The 24,447-nt window shown below is 34.6% G+C and overlaps 3 protein-coding genes across 3 annotated transcripts; 1 reads left to right on the top strand and 2 right to left on the bottom strand.

Annotated features, from left to right (window-relative positions):
* Positions 1-869: 869 nt before the first annotated feature.
* Positions 870-2,334, top strand: LOC143530836 (mannose-1-phosphate guanylyltransferase 1-like). The gene is made up of 4 exons (XM_077026267.1): positions 870-1,012; positions 1,094-1,156; positions 1,229-1,468; positions 1,531-2,334. The coding sequence occupies exons 1-4, from the start codon at positions 902-904 to the stop codon at positions 2,200-2,202; spliced, it is 1,086 nt and encodes a 361-aa protein (XP_076882382.1). The 5' UTR covers positions 870-901; the 3' UTR covers positions 2,203-2,334.
* Positions 2,335-2,338: 4 nt separating this feature from the next.
* LOC143530837 (CASP-like protein 5B1) lies at positions 2,339-3,173 on the bottom strand. Its single transcript, XM_077026268.1, has 3 exons — positions 3,013-3,173; positions 2,709-2,841; positions 2,339-2,631 (listed from the first exon to the last, which is right to left on the bottom strand). Exons 1-3 carry the CDS (start codon positions 3,141-3,143, stop codon positions 2,428-2,430), a joined length of 468 nt encoding a protein of 155 aa, XP_076882383.1. The 5' UTR covers positions 3,144-3,173; the 3' UTR covers positions 2,339-2,427.
* A 1,488-nt stretch (positions 3,174-4,661) lies between these two features.
* Positions 4,662-10,110, bottom strand: LOC143530838 (delta-1-pyrroline-5-carboxylate synthase-like). Its single transcript, XM_077026269.1, has 19 exons — positions 10,051-10,110; positions 9,364-9,435; positions 9,159-9,262; positions 8,969-9,071; positions 8,720-8,881; positions 8,337-8,614; positions 8,104-8,254; positions 7,861-8,025; positions 7,709-7,786; positions 7,546-7,635; positions 7,364-7,450; positions 7,211-7,297; positions 7,033-7,129; positions 6,846-6,949; positions 6,541-6,767; positions 6,381-6,449; positions 6,232-6,298; positions 4,902-4,972; positions 4,662-4,804 (listed from the first exon to the last, which is right to left on the bottom strand). The coding sequence occupies exons 1-19, from the start codon at positions 10,108-10,110 to the stop codon at positions 4,723-4,725; spliced, it is 2,154 nt and encodes a 717-aa protein (XP_076882384.1). The 3' UTR covers positions 4,662-4,722.
* Between the last annotated feature and the right edge of the window lie 14,337 nt (positions 10,111-24,447).

The following is a 24,447-nucleotide window of genomic DNA, read 5'->3' on the forward strand; positions in this document are numbered from 1 at the left end:
TATTATTATGTATAAACTTATGAAATAAAAAAGTAGATAATATATATTATGTTATATATAATATATAATTAAAATTTATACAAAAATTAAGTATAAATATAAGTAAAATATTTAATAAATAGCAAGCGAGCCAAGCCCAAGCACTAGAAATAGAGCTAGCTACTCATGAGCGGGGCTCGGCTTGGCTCGGCTCGTGTACACTCCTACTAGCCAGTTAAGATACTCATCAGTCATCTGGCTCTTGATTTAGCTCTTCATCCTCCATGATTATCAATAAACAATGTGATCATCCTGAATTTCATATCTGCAGTGGTTTGTACAGCCTGCTTTGGAACCAACACTATGGAATTTTGTTTTGCAGTGTTATCTATTAACAGTTGTCTAATTTGAGTGTCTAAAAACTTGATACATGACTGCAAAATTCTCTGAAAGCTCTATATTGATTCAGTGTTATAGTATTAAATGGTAATGAAAAAGATAAATGGAAAGTAAATGTTTCTTGCCACGTAATCGAATTCAGGCAGTTGTGTATCTGGGATTTGATTATGTATCCAGCAAGGCTATCTTGTTCATGTGGCAATGCTTGTTGGGAAGTTCGATTGTTTCGTATTAACTCCGGCCTTAACTATCCAATATTTCTTACCTAATTCATTCATGAATGATATTCAAATCCTTATCGTCTTCTTCGAATGCAATGTACGCGTGTCAATATTGATATACACTTGTCAATCGAAGCACCGTCATCGTTTTAATTTTAGCTTTATATAGCATCGTTGTCATAGTGTTATGTATATTCCTCATCTTTCTCTTAGTTATCACTTTATATTGAAGGTATTTGAATCTCTTTCATATATATTCATATATTGCTTTCTTGTGTTTATCTACAGCAAAAGGTTACAATATGAAGGCACTTATTCTTGTTGGTGGATTTGGAACTCGGCTGAGGCCGTTAACTCTCAGCTTTCCAAAACCACTTGTTGATTTTGGCAATAAGCCCATGATCCTTCACCAGGTACATATTCATATTCTGGAAAACTAACCTTGTATTAAAGAAATTATTAAACCAATCTCGTCTGCGTATGATCTGTATCAGATTGAGGCTCTTAAGGCTATAGGAGTTACAGAAGTGGTTCTTGCTATCAATTATCAGCCAGAGGTAATAAAGTTTAAACCTTTTGTTCTTTTCTTTTAAATATAACAGAATTTGATAATCTTCTGTTTTATGCAGGTTATGCTCAACTTTTTGAAAGATTTTGAGACAAAACTTGGAATAAAAATCTCATGTTCACAAGAGACTGAGCCACTTGGAACCGCAGGCCCCCTGGCCTTAGCTCGAGACATGCTAATAGACGATTCTGGTGAACCGTTTTTTGTTCTCAATAGTGATGTCATCAGTGAATATCCCCTGAAGCAGATGATTGCATTCCACAAATCCCATGGTGGTGAAGCCTCTATAATGGTGACCAAGGTACATTTGAGTTAATTTTTTAATCAATTTTGGATGTTATTCTAATTAAGTTACATGTATAGGTGGATGAACCTTCAAAATATGGTGTGGTGGTTATGGAAGAGTCAACCGGTCAAGTTGAAAAATTTGTTGAAAAACCGAAAGTGTTTGTCGGTAACAAGATTAACGCTGGGATTTATCTGTTAAACCCATCTGTTCTTGACCGAATCGAACTGAAGCCGACTTCAATCGAAAAAGAAACGTTCCCGAAGATCGCGTCCGAGAAATTATTGTATGCAATGGTTCTTCCTGGGTTCTGGATGGACATTGGTCAACCCAAGGATTACATCACCGGGCTCCGACTCTATCTTGACTCATTAAGAAGGAACGAGCCGTCTAAACTGGCTATCGGGTCCCACATTGTGGGCAACGTTTTGGTTCACGAAAGTGCAAAGATAGGTGACGGGTGTTTGATCGGGCCCGATGTTGCAATCGGGCCAGGCTGTGTTGTCGAGGCGGGTGTCAGGTTGTCGAGGTGCACCATGATGCGTGGGGTTCGGATCAAGAAACACGCGTGTATATCGAGTAGTATTATTGGCTGGCACTCGACTGTCGGCCAGTGGGCCCGGGTTGAGAACATGACGATTCTTGGAGAAGATGTGCACGTGTGTGACGAGGTTTACAGTAACGGTGGTGTGGTGCTGCCACATAAGGAGATCAAAGCTAGTATCTTGAAGCCAGAGATAGTGATGTGAAGTACTGAAGATTGTGTCAATACATAGTTTCTATAATGTGTTTTTATTTATGTTTCTTTTATATGTTTTTGTTTTTTCAGTTTTGTTTTGTAAGGTGTAAAAGACCTCATTAGACATTATAAGACGTGTTATGTCTGGTGTGTCGGTAAATTTAAATATACGTTAATTCGGCAAGAAAGAAGTTTTATGCTTTTACACTCAACAAAACAATACTTACAGTCAAAATCAAATAGTGGCCAACAGCCAAAACATGACATAGGAAGAAACAGCAAGAAGAAACCACGCTACAAAAGCCAAACCAACGGATACTTGAAACGTGTTACACGATAATGTGATTTGTGATCTGGTACATATATCTGTGTCTTTCGTGAACACAACCATCACTCCAGCCGACGAGCAAGCAGCTGCAAGTGATAGAATCGCGGTCACCTGTTACATATTATACCAATATCAAATTCCAAATTTCAAAATCATTTTCTAGCAACAGTGTATATCATATTACTAACCCAGTCGCCGATCACAAGGAGGCTTAAGACGATGTGATTGTGCAGGTCTTTCTTTAACCTTAGAGCATGAATATCAAGGCAAGCGAGCCCGAAACTCCACAATGCTTGAAGTCCCATTGCTGCAATTAGAAAGCTGAAATAAAACCACAATTACTTCAAACTGTTATTACAAAATCCTATACCTGAAACTAATATCTTAATATTTTAAGCAAAAGCAAATACACAACATAGGAACACAATCATACTCCAAATAATAACAGAAAATCTATGAATTCTTGTATGATTATTTGAGAGAGATATAAACCAGAAGGAAGTAGCAGTAGAGAAGCCAGAAGCAGAAGCCATGACAGCAAGTGAAGCAGCCGCAAATAAACACTGACCGGTCCTCAACACGAGCCCGCTGACCTTCCCTGGACTACCAAACAACGATTTCATCTCTATCTATGTGTTTGGATAATTAACTAATTCAAGAATGAAAGTTGGATGTTGCTACATGTTATGTAATATGTATGATTGATTGGTATTTTAGACTGTTACAACATTCCAAAGAACATGCAAAAACAATTGTTGCTGTTTGATTAATCAAAGTGGAAGATGACTAAACTATAGGCATGACGTTTTATTATTTTTTTAAGAGACAACAGGTTTGGACCATCACCAACTTTCCATAAACTTTTGACTTTCAGCAGTCTATTGCATAACATTCAATTTTGTGACCATTGGTTTGTGGTTTAGGTTAGTTTGACCTTTTCGACAAAAAACCAACTTTCAAAAGTGTTTCAATTAAGTCACCCGACTTTCATGCTTGATTAAATTAAAGGTTTTAACATGTTTTTTTAGTCCTTTTCTTTTTTGTTTCACATAGGAAATCTTTTTTATCTTTTTTTTGAAGTTGACGCTGAGTGGTAACGTGAATTTTATTTTTTATTTTTCAATTTTAATATAATTAACGTTTTTTTAAGTTTTTTAAATTTAGCTACATATATTGCAAATTCCGACCCCCACATCTTATCCTCCATTTCTTTCTTGACGCACAAAAAAATCGGTAAGACTTGATTTGAAGATTTAGTGACCCGATTTGAGAAAAATATGTATCAGTGACCTAATTGGAACACTTTTAAAAGTTGGTTATTATTCTATTCTATGAGATTTTTCCTTTAAAAATAGACAACAATCTGTAAATTGTTACCCAAGTTTAAAATCGGACCGGCAGATTAAGGAGTCGTTTGGGAGCTTATTTTCACCATCTTACAACCAATTAACTTTTTAAAAAAGAATAAAGTGTTTGGCATTGCTTTTGACGTGAGAGGGGAAATTATAAGGAGTTTTTATAACTTATAAGAGAACTCAAACACCCCTTAAGGCGCGGTGGATATTCAAATAACTCGGGTTTGGAAGCTTGATAATAAAAGCTTGGTCGATATTGGTTTGGTTTGTAAATGAACCAAGCCAAGCTGAGCTCGTTTGTTGGCTCACTCGTCTACTCACTTAAATTAAGTCAAACTTTTAACTTCGCATCAAGACCTTTCCAAAGATAAATCAAACAAAGTAAATTAGTCTAAAACAAGCCAAACCGAGTTAGCTTGATTAAAAACTGAGTCAATCTCTAGCTCAAGTTTTCAACCCAGTTTTAAACCTGAGCCGAGCCAAGTTGGGTTGAAATAATTATTAAGGCAAGCTTAAGTTGGCTCGCCTTGGCTTGACTCGTGAAAGACCCTTGGCTCACAATTTACCAGGTATTTTTTTTTTATATTAAGAATGTAAAATGTAGTTGCAAGTTTGAATTTTAGAAGTCAAAACTAAGAAGAATGGAACCAGGACAGAATATGGTATTACTGCTTCTAATTAAGTTCTAACATGAATAGCTAAAAAGCAATTAGACAGATACTAAACACCACTTTCCTCCCTCCCCAATCATAACAAATCACCCAACCACCCAGTCCGTTTTAAGTCATGGACACATTTAATATACCATTACAACATTCGATAACGCAACAAGACCACCACTCATTACTTAAGCTTGGTGAGTGAGGTCACGGTGAGTATAGACAACGCCTTTATCATTATCCACCACTTGTCCACTTCCTCTAGCAATCCTGAAATTAAAACGTAACGTTACATATATACATCACTTCAATTGTTGTGTTTGATTCTGACAAATAGACAAAAGGTAAAATATGAACAATAATATACCAGCGCATTGTAAGCAGTCCTTCGACACCTACCGGCCCACGAGCATGGATCCTGCTGGTACTAATGCCAACCTGTCGAGTCACACAACCATTAGTGTTGTAAAAGTCGGATTCCAAGGCCGCTAGTCGGTCCTCGGACCCCTACCTTGGAGACATTTTCAAGTCGGCTGGATTAGTCGGAGGCGGTCAAAGTCGGCCAAAAGTCGGGCTAGGCGGTCAAAAGTCGGCCTAGTCGGGCTAGGAATTTCTAAAAGTTGGACAAAAAGTCGGGCTAGGCGGTCAAAAGTCAGGCTAGGCGGGCTAGGGTTCTCTAAAAGTCAGTTAAAAGTCATTAAAAAGTTGTCGAGTCAGCTAGAGTACCCTTTTGACGTGAATTATGCTTATTTTGACAAATATATATTGTCCAAAAATTAATTTTCATTATAATTACCATATCCGAGTACTCTCCGACTCCCCAAGTACTCCGACTACTCCCAACTCCCCAGTCGGCCGCCTAGGGTCCGCCTAGCGACTTTTGCAACATTAGTCCATTAGTAATTACTATGTATGCATTATTAACTAATAGGGAAACAAGCTAAACCATTCATGGGCTGCTCGAGATCGGCTCGCTAAAAGCTTGAATCAAGCCGAGCTTAAACAAACTCGATCCTAAAAATAAGTATGTTTAATAAACTAGCCCGAGCTTCACTTATCTAGCTCAAGCTGGCTTGCAAGCCTACACGACCCTATTATTTATACAAATTTTTATTAATATATTAAATATATGTTTGTATAATACTTATTTTTAAATATAAAACTATGACAAAAATAACTTTATAATATATATTATGTTATATATAAAAAATATGATTTATATGTACACATATAAAATGAATAACAAACGACCCTATTATTTATACAAAACTTTTATTAATATATTAAATATATGTTTGTATAATAATTATTTTTATATATAAAACTATGACAAAATTATAACTATATGTCTATATAATATATATTCTGTTATACATAAAAAAATATGATTTAAATATATACATATAAAATGAATAACAATGTATATTAATTAGCTAATAATAATAAACAAGCCAAGCCCGAAAATAAGCTTGTTTAATAAATGAGCCGAGCTTCATTATAGACTAAAGCTGTCTCGCAAGCCAATAACCGAGCTACGCTCGAGCTTCGAAAACTACTCACTGGCCAAGCTCGATCTTTAAAAATTAGAGCTTGGGCTCTTGTAAGTTAATTGAGCCAAGCTCGAGTCTAGTCAAGCGCAGGTTTGGCTTGGCTCATTTTAACCCCTATACTAATAGCATGAGAAATGTAGTATTTACCTCTGCACCAAGACCAAAACGAAAGCCGTCACTAAATCGTGTGCTCGCATTATGAAGCACAGCAGCACTGCAAAATAAAACCATTCCAACCAGAAAATATATTAATTATGCATTATTCAGAATATTGTCAATCTTATTATTCAGAAAACCTGTCAACTTGACGAAGAAAGATGTCTGCAACTTCCCGATCTTGTGTTACAATACAATCAGTGTGCGCGCTGCAAGTAAAATTAATCGTTATGCGCTACGACAATAGTAGAACAATTACTAATATAAGATATTAATAAATAGGTAAAGAAGATATACTACCTTCCATGCCTGTGTATATGATCAATTGCAGCATGCACATCATCCACAATTTCAATGGTGCACGCCAGTGAACCATACTCGTGATGAAACGAAGGTGCGGTTGGAAGATTAAGCAACGAGCTCGCTCGTGGACCACCGTTTATGCTAACACCTTTAGTTTGAAGCTCAATAAGAAGCTCATTAACACCACCATTATCCATCAGATCCTTGTGAACAAGAAGCGTTTCCTGGTTTTAAAGAGCAAAATAAGCTAAAAAGAACAAATATTATTAATAGGAGTCACAGTTTTCCAAAAAATAAAATACCATAGCGTTACAGGCGGCAGGATAATCGGTTTTTGCATCCGACACAATTTTCTTTGCCATTTCCATGTCAGCAGATTTATCAACATAAACATGACAAACTCCATCTATAATGTTGCAAAAGATTTACCACATCTTACTATATTTTATATTCCTATAAAAAAAAGTTTATAACATTTTTTTGTCTTACCAGCGTGACCTAGAACGGGAATTTTTGTTGAAGATTTGATTTGCGAGACGAGTTTATTGCTGCCTCGTGGAATCACGAGATCGATGACATCGTCAAGCTGAAAAGGATATAAAATTGCATATTATTATCAATACTTAATGTAAGAGGAGAGCTATTAGAAATTTATAATACAACTTACCTTAAGCAATTCGGGAATCTCATCTCTAGATGTCACAAGTCCAATTAATCCTCCACCAACTTTTTCTGGTATGGCGGATGTAATGATCTATAATTTTGGAAAAATTTAGCAAAATAAAAAGAAAGATACCGATTAAATTATATAAAAAAAGACCTTGTGCAAGATTGCATTGGACCGTCTTGCTTCTTTTCCCCCTTTCAATAAGAGTCCGTTCCCTGATCGTATTGCCAATGATGCTATCTGTTCACATTGTAACAAAATTTAACAATTGCATATGATTGATAAAATATAATTGCAAGTGAAATGAATATTAAGATATTATTATGCATATATACCTGAACTAGAGCATCTGGCCGAGACTCAAAGATAACAAGAAGGACGCCTAAAGGAGATGATGTCTTATCTAATATCAATCCATCTGCCAGCTGGATTAAACAGTAGCTATTAGATCAAAATAAACGAAATAAAAAAGTAAAGCACGAAATGTCAATTCCTCACCTCCGTTTTCTTTAATATTTGTCCGATTGGTTCCTCCATATTTGCAAGCACACGTATGGCTTTTGCCAGATTAGACACCTATAAAATATGGTGTGCACGTTGTGTAAAATAAATTAAAAAAGAAAGTTAATAAAAAGCAAAATGACTTTTACCTTCCCGGGCTTAAAAGCCAACCGAGAAATTAATGACATTTCATATCCCGCGTCTCTAGCAGCTGCCAAGTCAGATTCATTCTCATGCACAATCACTTTCACATTTGCTTCTAGCGCATCCGCTACATCAAGTAAAATCTTACTTCTTTCTTTACCAGGCATCGCCTGCATTAACCAAAATGCATCATAATTAATCAAAACATATCAATAACACACGTGCAAAACAATGAATAATAATAATACCTGAAGTCTTCTAGAACTTTCTCGTGCAGCAACCGCCATGTCACGCGAATTCAACTCTCCATTCGACACCCACGTGCGCGCATCCTGATGAAACAACGTACCAATACGCTGACCTTGTAGCACTTTCACAATGTTATCCCCTGCAAACCCGCTTCCAAACATTTTAATAAAAAAGGTTAGTTAAGAATAAAATAGGATCATAATATCATAATAATGTAATATCATATGCATACCTGGTTATAACAACTGGAATACCCGCTTGTGAAGCATAAACCGCAGCCTTGACTTTAGCTGTCATTCCACCTCGTCCGAGCCTTGACTTATCACCAAAAGTAATTGTGTTTTCAAGTTTTTCCTTAATGTATGTATTAATCAACTTTGATTGTGGATCACTGGGGGGCCCACTGTAGAGACCGTCCACGTCACTTAACAAAACAAGAAGGTCGGCTTTTAGCTCCAATGCTAAGAGAGCCGCCAAGCTGTCGTTATCCCAGAAGATTCCGGAAGAATCCTACAATACACTTGTCGTTACAATAAAACATAAGTGCACATTATTATTACCATTAATAATAATAATGAAACTTTTACATGGAAATGTTTATTAATGAAAGCATACCTCATATGGAGCGCGACGAGTACTAACCGCATCGTTCTCATTAAATACGGGAATAACCTTATAAGACAATAACGAATCCACAGTTTCGGTGAGCTGTTTTCTAAACTCTGGACTTCTAAAGTCGTTATCCGTCACAAGAAGCTGAGCTGATGTCACATCCAGCTGCAAACACAATATTAAGCGTCTCATTTAAACAAAAGTTACAGACGTGGTGACATGAATTAACGAAAATAAAGAAATAAATCGAACCTGACTGAACAATGTGTCGTAAAGTGCCATAAGACCATTTTGTCCAACCGCTGCACACGCCTTACCATCAAGCTCAACTTGCGGTTTTTGAAGATCCGCAAAGCTTCAAGACAGTAAACATTTATTAATATTTTAAACCAGATAATATAGTTTATGGTGCGGTTACATTATGTAAATAATTAAATAATACCTGCTGTGGACTAATTTTCTGTATCTAAGCCGTTGTCGACCAGCACCAACAGCACCTGATGAGACCAAGATAACTTCGAATCCTTGAGAATTTAGTGTTTGGAGCTGCATTTAGAATATAACATAAAGTACATAACTTAATAATAATAAAAATTCGAAACATTCTACAAAAAATATTTTTTAGAGCGCGTTCTGATAAAATATACCTGCTCACAGAGAGCTCCTAGTCGTCCAAGCGCGAGTCTTCCGTCCTCTCGGGTGACGACAGCCGTCCCTACCTTTTAACAAAAAGATTTATCAGTTCATAATTGTCATTACATTTTCCATATTCAAATACCGAATCACACTACAAAGAAAAAATTCATTCATTTTACCAATTAATACTTGGCATTTCATAAAGAGTAAATTTATATTCTTTTTAAAAACATCCATAAACAATACCAAAAGTAATTCCATTGATTCTGCTAATTAAAATTAGGAATTGCATAAAAATTAATATTATTTTTCAATCCTCATCAAAAGCTACAAAAACACTTGATATTTGGATTATTATAGGTGAACTATATGCTAAACCTCAGTATATAACATAAATCATCAAAATTATTAAAAAAAAAACCCACAAATAATAATTTTTCCAAATGTTTAGATAAAGTACACCGATTAACATACAATAACAAATTAGACCGATCCAAACAACCACTCAAATTAAATAAACTGAAAACCCTGCATGATTATTACTCAATTAACAAAAACCCAAATCGACAAATGCAATCAGAAATTTAATCATCACCCATTAAAATTAAGCGTATGAATTTGAGGAATTAATCAAACCCAAGTGGCAATTCAATAGATTTCACTCAAAAATGAAATTGATTAAATAAAGAGTGAGTTACCTTGATTACAATACGCTTAACATCCTTGAGAAACCGACGAGTTGGATCAATGGCAGCCATTGTGTGTGTGAAACCGAAAGCAGAGGGAGATGAGGCTGCACGTGAGCGTAGGGTTTCAGTTTCGGTGTCTGCAAATTGTTATTTATGTATGTGTGTGTGAGAGAGAGAGAGTATATATATATATAAGAGTGGGGGTGTATGCAGTCATCAAGCGACACACATGTTTTGCGAAGAGATTTTGACTTAAACTAAACTATGATAGGGTGTGTGATTTGACCCAAGGATCACGAATCACGATTGCTGGTGTTTTACTACAAGATTGTGACACGTCGGTTATTATATCATTATTGTAAAACTAGGTTTTTTTCGCTTTTTCGTTTCTAATATTTATATATTCTTTGAATTTTAATTTTATTTATTGTAAGATAATTAATAATATAATTAGGATTTCACAATAAATGAAATGTTATAATCCGTTTAAATGCTATTTGGGTTTGTTAAGACCCACGACCTGCTTATTTTTTTTATCATAAAATTGTTTTTAATATAAATAATATCTTTTTTTTTTAAATTGGATATTAATTTTTAGTATTATCCCAATTTTATATGATTTTCATATCAAATATTTGATAAAATTAATTTTTAATATTATGAGATGTTATAACCCATTTAAGGATTATCTGGGTTTGGTGAGACCCAAACCCGTGAATTCGAGTCAAATACATAAAAAGCCTCTATTTACAAATAAAGTAATATGGTGGCTTGAGAGAATATATAAAGCAACCAGAAAGCTTTTAAATGTTTTATTTATATATATTTAAGATGTAAAGTACTAGGCTTTTTATGAGTTTTTTTTTTTTTTCATGAAAAAACAGTATTGTTTAAAAAAATAGTGTGTTTTTATCCATTTAAGGCATTACAATTCTATAAAGACCTTTTTAGTCTAATGGTATATATGGATTCAAAAAGGTTTGTCTTTCTAAAAAGCTTGAAGGTTTAAATCCTGTAAGTTAAAAAAAAAAAGCATATTATAATTTTCCGTGCACTTTATTTTAATTCTTTTAGCTCATTATATGCTTTTGTTAAGTATATTTTTCTACCATCAAACTATACGTGTCATCGGATTTTTTTTCAATGAAAAGTAATGTTATTATTTTAAGATGTGGGGTTTAGATGTAACATAAAGTATGGGATAATAATAAGAGTTCAATAGTTTATATGTGATTTAACTCGTAATTGGGTGTGAGGGGACTAAACTTTTAAATTGGATACAAATGTGGGTTGACAGAGTGTGATTATATCCCTATAGATATTGGTAATCGATGAAAAACCAACCCAATGTATCCTCACTTAAACCTATGGTACCCTCCCTTCTCATTGTGATTGGCGGTTTCAAAGGAAAGATAGAGAGGTGGTTTTAGGCTTTCAAAGGTGGCACGAGGGAATAGGTAGCGACAACATGTGTAAATTACAACAATAGTGTGATTAGAGATCATATTGTGTAATATGGTGCAACCATTCATGATACTTCTATTTTTTGCACAATTTCGCTTCTTGTTCTCTCTTGAATCCTTTTTGTTTATCAAAGTATGGAAAGGGAAAATATCCATAATATGATCAATTACTTGAAATGAACTATCAGGTAATCAGATATGATTCCATTGAATATATTGTTAGTTAATGACCATTGATTGGAAATGCTAATGCCGTTATTGGAACCCACGACACAAAAAAATGCATGCCAAAAAGTTAAAAACCATAAATCTAGCAAGGCTACCGCTTAAGCATATTCATAGAGTGTAGGTGATCACCTTTCATTAAGTGACACACCCATCTTATTGGACGATGTCACCAAGCAACATGTGTACAACTGATAACACCGCGCATTCACAGAAATCCATGAATTTGTTCATGTGTCGCGTATAACATTTGTAAATCGGTCGTTGTTGGTGCAAGCAAATATTCACATGAGTAAATTTAAATATTAGCGACACAAAAGAGATCAAGTGGCTCGCTTGAAACTCTTGAAGACATCTTTGAGTTCTCATTCCATGCGTCAAGAACAACCTTGCAAATTAGATGACACATTGTCAATGTACAGTTTTGCAATGGGGTGAAAGACCCTTCACCTCTAGCATTATGTCACAAATGTTGTATCGATTTTATTCAAATAAAAATGTAGATAAACTCAAATGTTCAAATGAGATTAGACGGTAACACTATCTCAATCTTAACAATTACAAACACTTGAATTGGGAAGAGAGAAATCATAGACAAGACGTGATAAGAACCATAATTGAAAACTTAGACAGATATATACGAGAAGATGAAGCTTCGAGTCTCTATTGAGCTTGAACCAAAGACATTGATTTACAGGGGAGCAACATGTGCTAAACCAAATCAAACCTTGAATTGATTGATGCATGATGTTAGATAAGAGCCGTATAATTGATTTATAGGGGAGCCAACTTGTGCTAAAGCAAATCAAGCCTGGAATTGAGTGATGCAGATGTAAACTAAGAGCCGTAGAATCCTATTTTTTCAAACAAAAATTCACTAATTCTTACGTTAAAAATAAATAAATAAAACTACTAATACATCTTAATTATATAGAAATTTAAAGATTTTTACATATTTTCCCTTCTTAAACCTTTGAAATTACATATTTCCCCAAAATACAAGTCTTTAATGCAAAATGTACAATGCTCTTTAAGCATGGTTTGAGAAAATATATAATTTCAAAGTTTAGGAAGAAAAAATATGTAAATGCCCCTAGAATTTAATACAAAAATATCAAAAACAATTAGAATATTTTTTAGGGCAATTGGGCATCCACCAACACCAACTAGCAACTTATTTTAAAACTTCCAAACCTCATGTTGTGCTTCCGTTGGCCACCATCTAATCAATAGAATCCTCAATCTTTTTATATTATGCTCATGCACCACACTTATCCTTCTTTATTTTAATTCACACTACATACATATAATTTAGAGTAACCTAGTTTTTTACCCGGCGTGTTGCGCCGGACAGGTTAGTAAATCCAAACGTTGGCAAAACACAAGCAATATCGGGCCTAAGTGTTGAGGCGGTAAGTTGATGTGAATTCGGTCGGTTTCTGTTACGTGTGTTATTGTACGGAAACTAAAACAAAAAAATAATAAAAATTGAGATGGACCATGTGACATTCGTCAATTTCGGATCTTATCTGTATTCATTTTTGTATTTGTTTATTATGTAAACCGACCCGATTTGTAAACCGAAGCTTATGTTATAATCAAAATGATAGATTTATGTTACAATATTGTTTCACACTTGTTGGGTCTTGAAAACATCCTATTTTTATTTATTTATTATTTATTTATTTATTTATTTTTGTTGTTTTGTGTTTTTGTCTTGATCCATTTTGCATGAAAACTCTTGTGTCTCACACCCATATTTGACCACCAACATTACCCTATATATACACCACATTTCCTCTTCATTTTCCCTTGCTACAACTCAAAAAAAAAAAAACTCTCTCAAACATCAAAGATTCAAGGTTATCTTCTTAAGTGTTCTTGAAGGTTTTAGTCTTTCATCTTAATTAGTTTATGTAGCCTTATTAATAGTTGTTTATGGTTGTGCAACATATATATAATATACACCCCTTGTTTACCTTTGGTAATTACTTCTCCGATTCCGGTCGGTGAGGTTTCGGACCTCATAAGGCAAGGCTTCATGGAGGACTTTGTGTCCTTGATATATATACATCTATATAACTTGTTTATACATATTAATCTTGCTTATTTTAGTTTGTTGTCATGTTTACAAGTTCCATGGTTATGGAATTATAAGAGTCTATGCTTCGGTTTAACCGTAAATAGCTCTAAACCATAAACCAAACTTTGTTACTAGTTTTGTTAAATAATTGTTTAAACATACTAATTGTTAGATCTAAGTTTCTAAAATCATTTTTACAAATTCTATGGTTATGGGTTTGTAGAATCTTACCTCGGTCTTAACCCGAAACCCGATCCGAACCGAAAACCGAACTTTTGTTTAACGACTTTATTGTTAACTTTTGGTTGTAAAACTTAAAGTATTTTTTATTTGTACATTATTATACAAGTTCTTTAGTGTTTGGACATGTGGAAACCATCTATGAACTTGTTGTGAGATGGAAACCGAACCAAACCGATTCTTACTCGTTTAAGACACACAAATGTGTTTTTTTTAGCCATCAAGACTTGTATATTTCTTTAAAAATAGTTACAAATTGATTTTTAAATATTTTCTTAAGTACTTGAAAATGTTGGATCCAACTTGATCTCATAACAAAGTTTGGACCGACAAAACCAAACACTCGCTTAACATGCGTTGTTAGTTCTAAAACAATGAAACTACATACTTGGTTAAGTCTTATTAAATTTTATTGAGTTATCTCATAACATTCAATATTTTGGAAAGTTGACTTTGGGTTTGACCAATTATCAAGACCCGAACCGACAACCCGAACACTCGATAAAAAAAAACCGTTTTAGTATCTTTATTCCAAAGAGATTTGCATTCTTGCATTTTACCCACCTTATTACTTAACATAGGTTGAGTAAATATTAAGATTAGATATTTTAACCCGGTTTCATGCAAACTTACATTTTTAAAGGGTTATTATTATAAATTCTTAAATAGTTACATTTTAAAACCTTGAACTTTAATTATTTACATTTCTCAACATTTATTTTGTTTAAAGACCTTCAAGACAACCTTTCTAAATTCAAGACTTCTTTTCTTTTTAGGCATTGTGCGTTAAACTCGTAGTTCCGACAAATCTCCAAATTATCATATTTCAAGTTTACTACTTGAAGGTGAGTACTTCATACCCCATTTTCCATCTTTTATTTTGGGGGTGACATTTCATATTTATTCAACAAATGCTTTATATTGAATCTTAAACCACAAACGTAGTTGTATACTTTACCTAAATAATTGTTCGATTTGGTGTTCTATGCTTATATGCCTATGTGTTTATCGCTTTTGGTTGGTGGAACTATAAAATCCTAGACTATTTGGCATCCCCTTATAGCAAGGTGTCATTAACGTAATGCAATTAACGATAACTATAAAATCCTAGACTATTTGGCATCCCCTTATAGCTAGGTGTCGCTAATGTGTTTAGCGATATCTATTTATCCAAATTACCACTTTTATTTATCGTTTCGTATGCAAGTTTTGTGGCTATCTTTATTATATACTAATATGATTAAACTTATAAATTGCTCACCGACCTTTGTGTTGAAAAACTTTATTTTATGAAATGTTGCAGGTTTGCATCTTGGTTGATTTATGATTGTGAAGAAAACGATATCAAAGACCTTAGGATATTAGTAAAAATAAACAATATCAAATTTGCCATATTTTGTGATATCTTGTTTATGGTTATTTTATGGATAATTGTTATGTGACATTTTCGATGTTGTGAAATGAAATGAGTTTATTAAATACTGTCACTTTAATTAGTGTCATGTGCTTATGGACAATCGTTACACCTCGGCATGTTCCGCCGCCTTTGGTCGGGGTGTGACAGACCAATTGGGTGGCATCGGTCGATAAAACTCGAGTATTAGTAAAACCTGAGCGTTGTTGTTCCCTAGCTGCTAGCGGTGAGTTCATGCAAATTCGGTTGGTTTTTTCACGTTCGTTACGAAACCGGACTAAAAAAAGAATTGGCATCCGGTTGGTTTTGTTACCTTCGTTATGGTATTAGAACTAAAACAAAATGCAGTAAGCTTATGCGAATTAGGTCAGTTTGTGTCACGGTCGTTACGGTATGTCGATATCGGAACTAAAATAATACAATATCCTGCCAAGTGGACCAATCACGTTTCATTGTCACCAAAGTTTTCTTTTAGGGAAAATTACTAAAATAGCCCCTTTTAGAGAGAGAAGTCCCATTTTAGCCCTTTTTTCCTCAAAATCTTTTATAATTTGGACTTGCAAGACGCTTTAGGAAAAGATAAAAATAAAGAGAGAGCAGGCTAAATTTCGAAAGAAAGTCAGGTAAAAGACAAGATTTTGCGAAATAATGTCGTGCAAGTCCAAATTATTTTGTAATCTTGGAGCAAAAGTCCATATTTTTCCAAATCTTTTTTATTCAAAAAACCGTCTTAAGAGACTGTTTTTTTATGTTTCATACCTTTCCTGTTCATATTTTCAAATTCTTGAAAAAATATATTTTTTACATTTATACGCCTTAACCACCACCACCACCACCTTTCCCGTCCCAAATAGTAATTATAAAAGTCATATATGAAGTTCCAAATATTGCTTTAGAATTTTGCTTTTTAAATATTAATTCAAAATTAATCACTAATTTTACTGATTCAAAACGACAACGATCCTTCCTCTAACGACATTAAATGATTCACATACTTGTTAAAGGAGCTGAGTTGTCAGTTAAATGCCATCGGAGTTTCGTCCGAGTTGTCAGGGGGTTTTGCCATTAGGGTTTCCTGTGGAAAAGTCGTAGATTCGACTCATATAAGCAATGTTTTGAAACCCGGCCCGGCCCGACCGGTCAGATCGGTCCGACCGGGACCCAGTCCCTATACCGGGCTGGGTCAGTGTATTTGGGACGTTTCTAAAAACCCGGCCGGGTTTTGCAGGTGGCGGTTGGACCGATTGACCCGGCGGGTGGACCGATAAAAACCATTTTTTGTTGAATCCAAAATGAAATGTGTATACCAGGATTCGAACTTGAGTCATTTCAGAGATAAAAGCTTTAATAATTACCCCATAAGCTAACCAACCAAGCCTCATTGATGTCTCTATTGATCAAACATAAATCATATATATTTAAAAAATAATATATAAAACATAAATAAACATTAAAGTTTGTTATTATTATTATTTTTTATATGTATATGAGTTATATATATGTGTGTAAATATATATTTAAATTATTTATGACGTCATCCGGGTCAAACACCGGTCCACCCTCCCGGGTCGGTCCGACCTTTGACCCGGTAAGGCGTCCGGGTCCACCTCCGGGCCGGGTCTGAAAACATTGCCTATAAGTGTATGCCAAATTGCGCCATTAAACATGGGAGAATACCACAATTCTTGAATTGAACTTGAATAAGAAAAGGTTGGTAAATGTTACGACTCTTTGAGACAGACACTGCCTCCCCGGAGCTGATGCCGTTAAAAAAAATGTTGGTTAAAATGTGGTGTTAATCCATCAATGCGTCCTGGACAAGTAAATATCACTTCAGGATTACTAAGGTTTAATAATAAGATTTTCAAAGCATTCTTAATAACCATTAAAATATGAAGCTCAAAAATTAAAGTTTTATTTGATTATTAGTTAGGTACTTACTTTATGTAGCATATGTATAAATGTGATAGTATTTGAGAGTTTTTTTCTGAAAAAATGTTGATGAAAAACTATTTACTAAAATGATCTTTATTAAAAAATATTTATCAAAAAGAGAAAATTTTTAAAATGGATCTACTTTGAAAAGATATTCCATTTCTATATCACAAAATTTAGAATTCCAAAGATGTCCACCTCTAACTCATTTTTGACCATGTGTTAGAAAGTATAACACGTTTTTGACAACGTGCTATAGTAACACGTTGTCAAAGATGTGTTAGACTTCCTATCACGTGGTCAAAGATAAGTTAGGCTTCAAAACGTAAGGCCAACGACATAGTCAAAGACATGTTATAGTAATATATTAAAAGTTATAACAGAAAAATCAAATATAAATGAAATTAGTTATAGTAATATAATATTAAAAAAACAAACAAAATGCTAGCATGTCTTTGACTATGTGTTTGGATGCTAGCACATCGTTGACCATGTGTTTTGAGACCTAACTCATCTTTGACGATGTGTTAGGAAGTGTATAGCACGCCGTCAAAGACGTGTTATAATTTTTAACACATGATCAAAGATGAGTTAGAAAGGTACATTTTTTAAATTCCAAAGTTTGAGAGATATAAATAAAATATCTTTTCAAAGTAGATCCACTTTGAGAATTTTACCTTATCAAAATAGTATTTTTAACACCATTTGTGTTTCTCCCTCCTCTTCTTATTAAACAAGTATTTTGACCCCGCGTTGCTGGGGCGGTCATTTTCAATGGTCAATGATAGCGATAGCGGTAATTTTGAATGGTCAATGATAAAGCCTCCCAACTCTAACGCAAAGTTCCTTTAAGTAAAACATCATAGGCTAAGATATATTATCATCATAGCCTTTATCAAGGAAATCTCAAAGGCATCTCTATAAACCAAAAGAATTATAATCTGTAAAAGCATTTACAAAGTATTCAAAACAACAAATGGGGGATAAAATAGTTCAATAATAGATATGTATCTGAAGAGGTATGTACCCGCCTCAACACCGAGCAAGGCGGGTCAACCCACAAGATAAAGACATTATGAAGGCACAAAGCCAAAACCTATGCGCATGGCGCATACAAAACATGCTCAGGCATCATATGCCCAGGCACACATATGCTCGCGCATCACATATGCGCGCGGCGCATCAGCGCGCGGCGCATATCACATGCTCGTGCATATCACATCTGCCCAGGCACACATATGCTCGCGCATCACATATGCGCGCAGCGCATCAGCGCGCGGCGCATATCACATCTGCGCATGAAATATCTGCGCGTGAGAATAAAGAGAAGACCTCGCGCATCCTCAGGATGGGCGCATATCACACGTGCGCATAATCAACCTCGTCCTTATCCAAATCAGGATTAGGGCAACCTTGATTGTGCACGTCAGACAACCTTCCAGAAGGCATCTTTTTAAGGAGTAAGAATATGCTGATGTTGACAGCTGCCAAATGAAAGGTCGACAACTCAGCATGACACATGTGTTGCCACGTGATTACAACCAACGAGAAAGCGCCAGGTGTCCCAGAGGACACGTGGCGCAGTGCGATTGGAGGAAGCCAACGAGGTTGAGCCCAACCGGTGGTAACCCTAGCACTATAAATACAGCATCAACTCCACTTTGATGACACATTCACTCTCAATCATTGACAGTTACAAGCAGTGATATCACATTCAATCATATTGAATTACATTCACTCACAGTCAGTTACATACAAACACAGTCTCATAATCAGAGGGTATTCAGCTATTCAGCAATACTCTTGAGATTCCCTTACACACATTATTATCTTTCTCCACAAATATACTGATTCTCACGCCGGAGGGTTACCCCAAAGAGGACCCCTCTGTCCCTTTCTGAGGGGTAAGTAACGGCGCTGTTCATTTTGTAGGTGGAAGAACACAGATCCAGAAGAACCATCGGTGAAATAGTATAATCACACCCGAGGAAAGTAGATCTGCTACCAGCGAGGAGATCCACGTTTCTTCAGTATCAAAGACAGTGAACACGATTTTCCCGGCTACCAACGGTTCTGAGTTGGAACCCGGCAACGATCAATGATAATCATCGTAGGCTCAGATTCATGATCATCATAGCCAGTAGCAATTACATCAACCATAGGGTAACCATAAAGCCTGCAATAAACGTTAGACCACATAGTAACCAAATAGACCAACACAAATGTAACTACATGAAGTCGCAGGCCGGCAAGCGACAGACAGCAGTCGGCAAACACAATAGCATAGGGCCACCATGACTCCAACGCCACCAAGAGTTCCGAATCAGAACCCGACAACAATAAAAGATCGTGATCATAAAGTTATCAGTATACTTTGTGGAACATAAACTCATTTATGGCCATTCTGTAATAATCATCATATTTGATAAGTGGAACCTCTACACCCAAACAAATCTACAAACTTCAAAGGCAAAACGTTCATAAAAAATACGACATCATCAATTCAACAGATCATTATTTGCTAGAATCAGTAAGAAAGTGTAAGTTGGTTTGTAGTTTACCGACTGCTGATGTTTAGTATTATCCCCATTTCCATTAGGCCAAGCAAAATCTACAAATACTAATAATGATTAAAGTATAATAAAAGCAAACTATCAGCGGCATTTTGAAGAGTTATTTGAAAACCCTAGAAAAACAGATCGAACCAATAAACCTGTAGAAGCAGTTCACAAAAGCCAATTGCCACCGTACCACCACACCACCGCCGACCGACGCCGCCAAGGGTTCCGAACCGAAACTCGGCAACGACAATTCCAATTTGGGAACATCGGCGAGGATGAAGTAGAGAGAGTAAGAGACAACGACACCTAGGGCTACGTCCGGCGTCACCGAGGGTTCCAAATTGAAACCTGGCATCGCCAAAGTCGCTGGCGATGAAGCATAGAGAGACAGACAGCAGCGACAATACTTGAAGATGGTGGAAAAGGTGAGAGTACATTCCAGACGGTGGTGGAATAAGCTGAATCACAAATACACGTGTGCGGCTCACATAACCATGAATAGTGTTTTTTCTGAGAAGAGTAAAAATTGCTTTTTAATATATATATAATATGTAATACCAAGATTGACCCATGTCTTGCCTTTCATTTTTTCAAATAATAATAATAATAATAATAATATATACTTAAAGGGTTAGGTTTTAATAGGAAGTATAGTTTTTGTAGGAAGGATAAGAAGTAATATTGTCTATTGATTTTGAACGTGGAGGGTTGAGATTAGTTTAGGTGGAAATCATGTGTGAAAATAAGGGGAATAGCATAAAAAGAATAACACATTTGTTGACTTTCTCTCTCCATATGCAAGGCACATGCCAAATTCCTCTATCATTTTGAAACGTCCATAACTTTTTTTACGACGTTTTTATTGAAAAACAATTTAACCATAATAACGAGTGTCTTTTTATCTTTTATATGAATACCATATTGTTACATAAAAATTAAAAAAAAATTAGTGGGTTTTTTACGTATTGTGTTTTACCAAAATTGTGGTTTACAAAATTGTGTTATACAATTGTATTTATCATTGTGTTTTTTTCCATTGTGTTTTTTACATTGTGCCATACAACTGTTTTTATCATTGTGTTTTTTTTCATTGTGTTTTTTTCGACGGCCGTTTTCCAGTGACTTTTTTACGACGACTTTTCGGTGATTTTTCCGGCGAAATTTCTTGGGGATTGTTTTCCGGTTACTTTCTGACGACTTTTCGGGTGAAATTTTCCGGCGAAATTTCCATATACTTTTCCGGCGAGGTGGCGATGGTGGGTGACGGTTGTGGTGGCGTTGGGCGGTGGAGTGGTGGTGGTTGTAGGAGATGAGTGAAGATGTAAGTGGGTTTTATGTAAATAGGTTTTTGAAATTAATTTAAGTGGGTTTTGAGATTAAAGTAAGTGGGTTTTGATATTAAAGTATTAAGTATAAAATACCCTCATTCCTAGCATTCTTAAAAATCAAACTTCTTATATGAACCTAACCCTATACGTAAATTTAAATACTATTTTTATACAATTATATGTTTTCTCCTTTTTTTCTTTCTCCCTTTCTTTTCTATATATCATGTTTGTCTTTTAAAATAAAACCTAATTTAACTTGTATAATTAAATTCTTTTTATAACTTTTAAATATGCTTATTTGGTTTTAAAAACTTGTTTATATCTTAACAATTATAGAGTTTAAACTTTTGAAGTGAAATATAAACACTTTTTAAATAAAATCTCTATTTTGTAATATAAAACGTATTTTGGAAAAGAAATATTGTTAATAAAATAAAACATATTCTGAAAAAAATAGAACTTGTGTTTTTAATATTTTAAAAAAATATATTTTCTCTCTTTAATTGTTCCAAAGTAGATTTATTTCTACAAATCTATAACAAACATTTAATGTTAAATTAAATAAATATATAATTTTAATTAGTTCCTTGTTGTCATGAAATAATTATATTTCAGAAAGAATTTAACCTTTTTAGAAAATAGTTTTTATTGAATGTAGATAATATCAGTCGAAGTTATGTTAACTCGTTGCTATCGACCGAATATAGTAAATGTAACATTAATAAAAAAAATTGCAAATGCAAAATATTGAAATACAATATGTATTTTTTTATTAATAAATTTATTTTAATTTCAGTATTTTTGTACTCAACCGGCCTGTGTACTATACGGGTTTATAACCTAGTTTTTAAAATAAGTAAATTAATAATTTTGAAAAAAATATTTGTTAATATTTTAATATAAACAACTAATTAATTTTTAAACAAAATTTTAAAATAAAGATGGCGAACATCGATGAGGAGATAGAGCAGCAGCAGGTACCGGTTCATATCGAGGGGGATGCAGATTTAGTGGATTACCCCATATGCAATTTGACATCGGCAATACCCCATTCGACCGGTTTCAGCACCTCTGGCAATGCAGCCGCATCCTAACACGATCATCTGTTTGGAGCTTATATACAGTTGTGGCGAGAGGGATCGGATTACACAGATTACCAAAGATGGTACGCCCTGGTCCAGATTGTTTATCGTAGCCCATTTCGCGCGTCGGGAGTTCACGCTAGAGTTTTACTCTACGTTCAGTTTCTGGTATTTTCTTTTTAAATTAACTTGTCAAACTCGATTATTTACCAATATGCAGATACTTGATATAATTGTTTTAGGCCATGCAGGGCATGAATGTCGGAGGTGCCGATGCTCCCCGGGGCAAATCATCGTTTTTTTTATGCATGTTCGGAGTCTGGCATTACCTATCCTTGGAACAGTTTTGCGGTGGCGATCGGCTTCTAGACGGCGGAGTAGGTATGCCAGCCGATGTACACGGCGGGCATACACGAGACCCGGACGATGAGTTGTGGTGTTGGTACAAAGTGTTTGGAAATGGTGTTTTCGAGGTTAGGCGTAGCAGCGTGAAGGCCTCGCCCATCAAGGACCCCTTGTACAGGTACGTATATAATATTTTATTAGTTATAACATATACGTTTACTATATTATATTATATGTTATACTATTTTCTTTTTATAATATAATATAATATAATACAATACGACACAATACGTTATAATATAATATAATTATAATTAATATAATATAATACAATATTATATTATATTATATTATATTATTTTTTTCATAATCTTTTTAGAACTTTTTACATATAAACATATGCATATGTTTTTTCATAAAAAAGTTTTTTTAATAAAAAATCAGCTAAAAAAAGGTAAAAAAATATATTTTTTTGAAATTTTTTTATTTGAATGTCTTCTAGATTTATTTATAAGCAAAAGTTTCAAAAAGGTTTATGCTAAAACTAACTTTTTACGTATGAAATCGAGCTTTATATTATTTTTTTTAAATATAAAAGGCATGATTTGTAGTTCCTCACTTTTTTGGAGTTCCCAACTGAACCCTCCCCTATTAATACAATACACTACAGTACAGTATATATAATAAGAATATTATATTATACGAACCCATGACGCTGGTGCTAGACGCGATTATGATGGCGTTGGCGACGCTGCTGTTTAGATAGATTCGTACAATTTGTTTTATTTCTGCGGACTGGTTGCAGTGATTGTATAAATAACGTTTAATTTATATTGTTAGGTTGAAAATTTGAAATCGAGCCAATTCTTGATAACGACGTTTGTATTAAATAAATGAATTGATTAAATTATAAAATTAATAATGCAAAAACAAAAATAAAATATAATTTTTTTTGCGAAAATTCCCAAAATAGTCCAAAGTTAGAGAGAGATTCTCATAATAGTCCCTTAAATTTATTCCCAAAATAGTCCAACCAAATCTATCGGGCCCGATAGATTTCCAAAAAATCCGATTGGTTTCGCGGTCCAGTGAAAAAGTGTCAAGTGTCCCACTCCCACCTACCCCCGTTGATTTTCACCTCAAAATACCCCATTCAGATGGTTTTCCCCTCAAATCAATCTCCTCTCAGAACCATCTCCCCACATTGCTTTCCTTATGCTTTCATCTTCAACATTGGTTTTCAACCACCATATTTTCCGGCCACCATATACTGTGTGTTACTAACCTTTGTCCTTTGTCTTCATTAATTAACGACACCCTCTTCTTCTTTCTTCCTCAATCTCCCATCCAACAATGGCGGTAGGTACCCTCATCAAACCCAAAAATTAAAACCAACCCACTTCTCAAAATCACATCTTGATGCTTTAATCCATTCACCGGCCTTATCAGTTATACTTTCCATGTTGTAAGTCATACGTCTCATATACTTCTTTAACAATTATGTTACCCAGATCTGTTTCAGCATCAAAGTTTGTAACTTTATTATAATTTCACCCAGATCTTTAACATTGGTGGCTGGAAAATATGGTGGCAGGAAAATATGGTGGTTGAAAACCAATGTTGGAGATGAAAGCAATGTGGGGAGATGGTTTTGAGAGGACGTTTGTATTAAATAAATGAATTGATTAAATTATAAAATTAATAATGCAAAAACAAAAAACGATATAATT

Source organism: Bidens hawaiensis, unplaced genomic scaffold (assembly GCF_021521415.1).
Source record: "Bidens hawaiensis isolate Kalapana, Puna unplaced genomic scaffold, B.hawaiensis_p1.1 tig00009039_1, whole genome shotgun sequence".
NCBI lineage: Eukaryota > Viridiplantae > Streptophyta > Magnoliopsida > Asterales > Asteraceae > Bidens > Bidens hawaiensis.

What these genes read in the sequence shown, in the direction of transcription:
- LOC143530836 (XM_077026267.1), top strand. Translation starts at nt 902, where the DNA reads ATGAAGGCACTTATTCTTGTTGGTGGATTTGGAACTCGGCTGAGGCCG. An exon ending in AGCCCATGATCCTTCACCAG is followed by an intron (nt 1,013 to 1,093) that starts GTACATATTCAT and finishes GATCTGTATCAG; the next exon opens with ATTGAGGCTCTTAAGGCTAT. An exon ending in CTATCAATTATCAGCCAGAG is followed by an intron (nt 1,157 to 1,228) that starts GTAATAAAGTTT and finishes TGTTTTATGCAG; the next exon opens with GTTATGCTCAACTTTTTGAA.
- LOC143530838 (XM_077026269.1), bottom strand. Translation starts at nt 10,110, where the DNA reads ATGGCTGCCATTGATCCAACTCGTCGGTTTCTCAAGGATGTTAAGCGT. An exon ending in TAGGAGCTCTCTGTGAGCAG is followed by an intron (nt 9,263 to 9,363) that starts GTATATTTTATC and finishes TTCTAAATGCAG; the next exon opens with CTCCAAACACTAAATTCTCA. An exon ending in TGGCTTTTAAGCCCGGGAAG is followed by an intron (nt 7,787 to 7,860) that starts GTAAAAGTCATT and finishes CATATTTTATAG; the next exon opens with GTGTCTAATCTGGCAAAAGC.
- LOC143530837 (XM_077026268.1), bottom strand. Translation starts at nt 3,143, where the DNA reads ATGAAATCGTTGTTTGGTAGTCCAGGGAAGGTCAGCGGGCTCGTGTTG. An exon ending in TCTACTGCTACTTCCTTCTG is followed by an intron (nt 2,842 to 3,012) that starts GTTTATATCTCT and finishes GTTTTATTTCAG; the next exon opens with CTTTCTAATTGCAGCAATGG. An exon ending in TCCTTGTGATCGGCGACTGG is followed by an intron (nt 2,632 to 2,708) that starts GTTAGTAATATG and finishes AATATGTAACAG; the next exon opens with GTGACCGCGATTCTATCACT.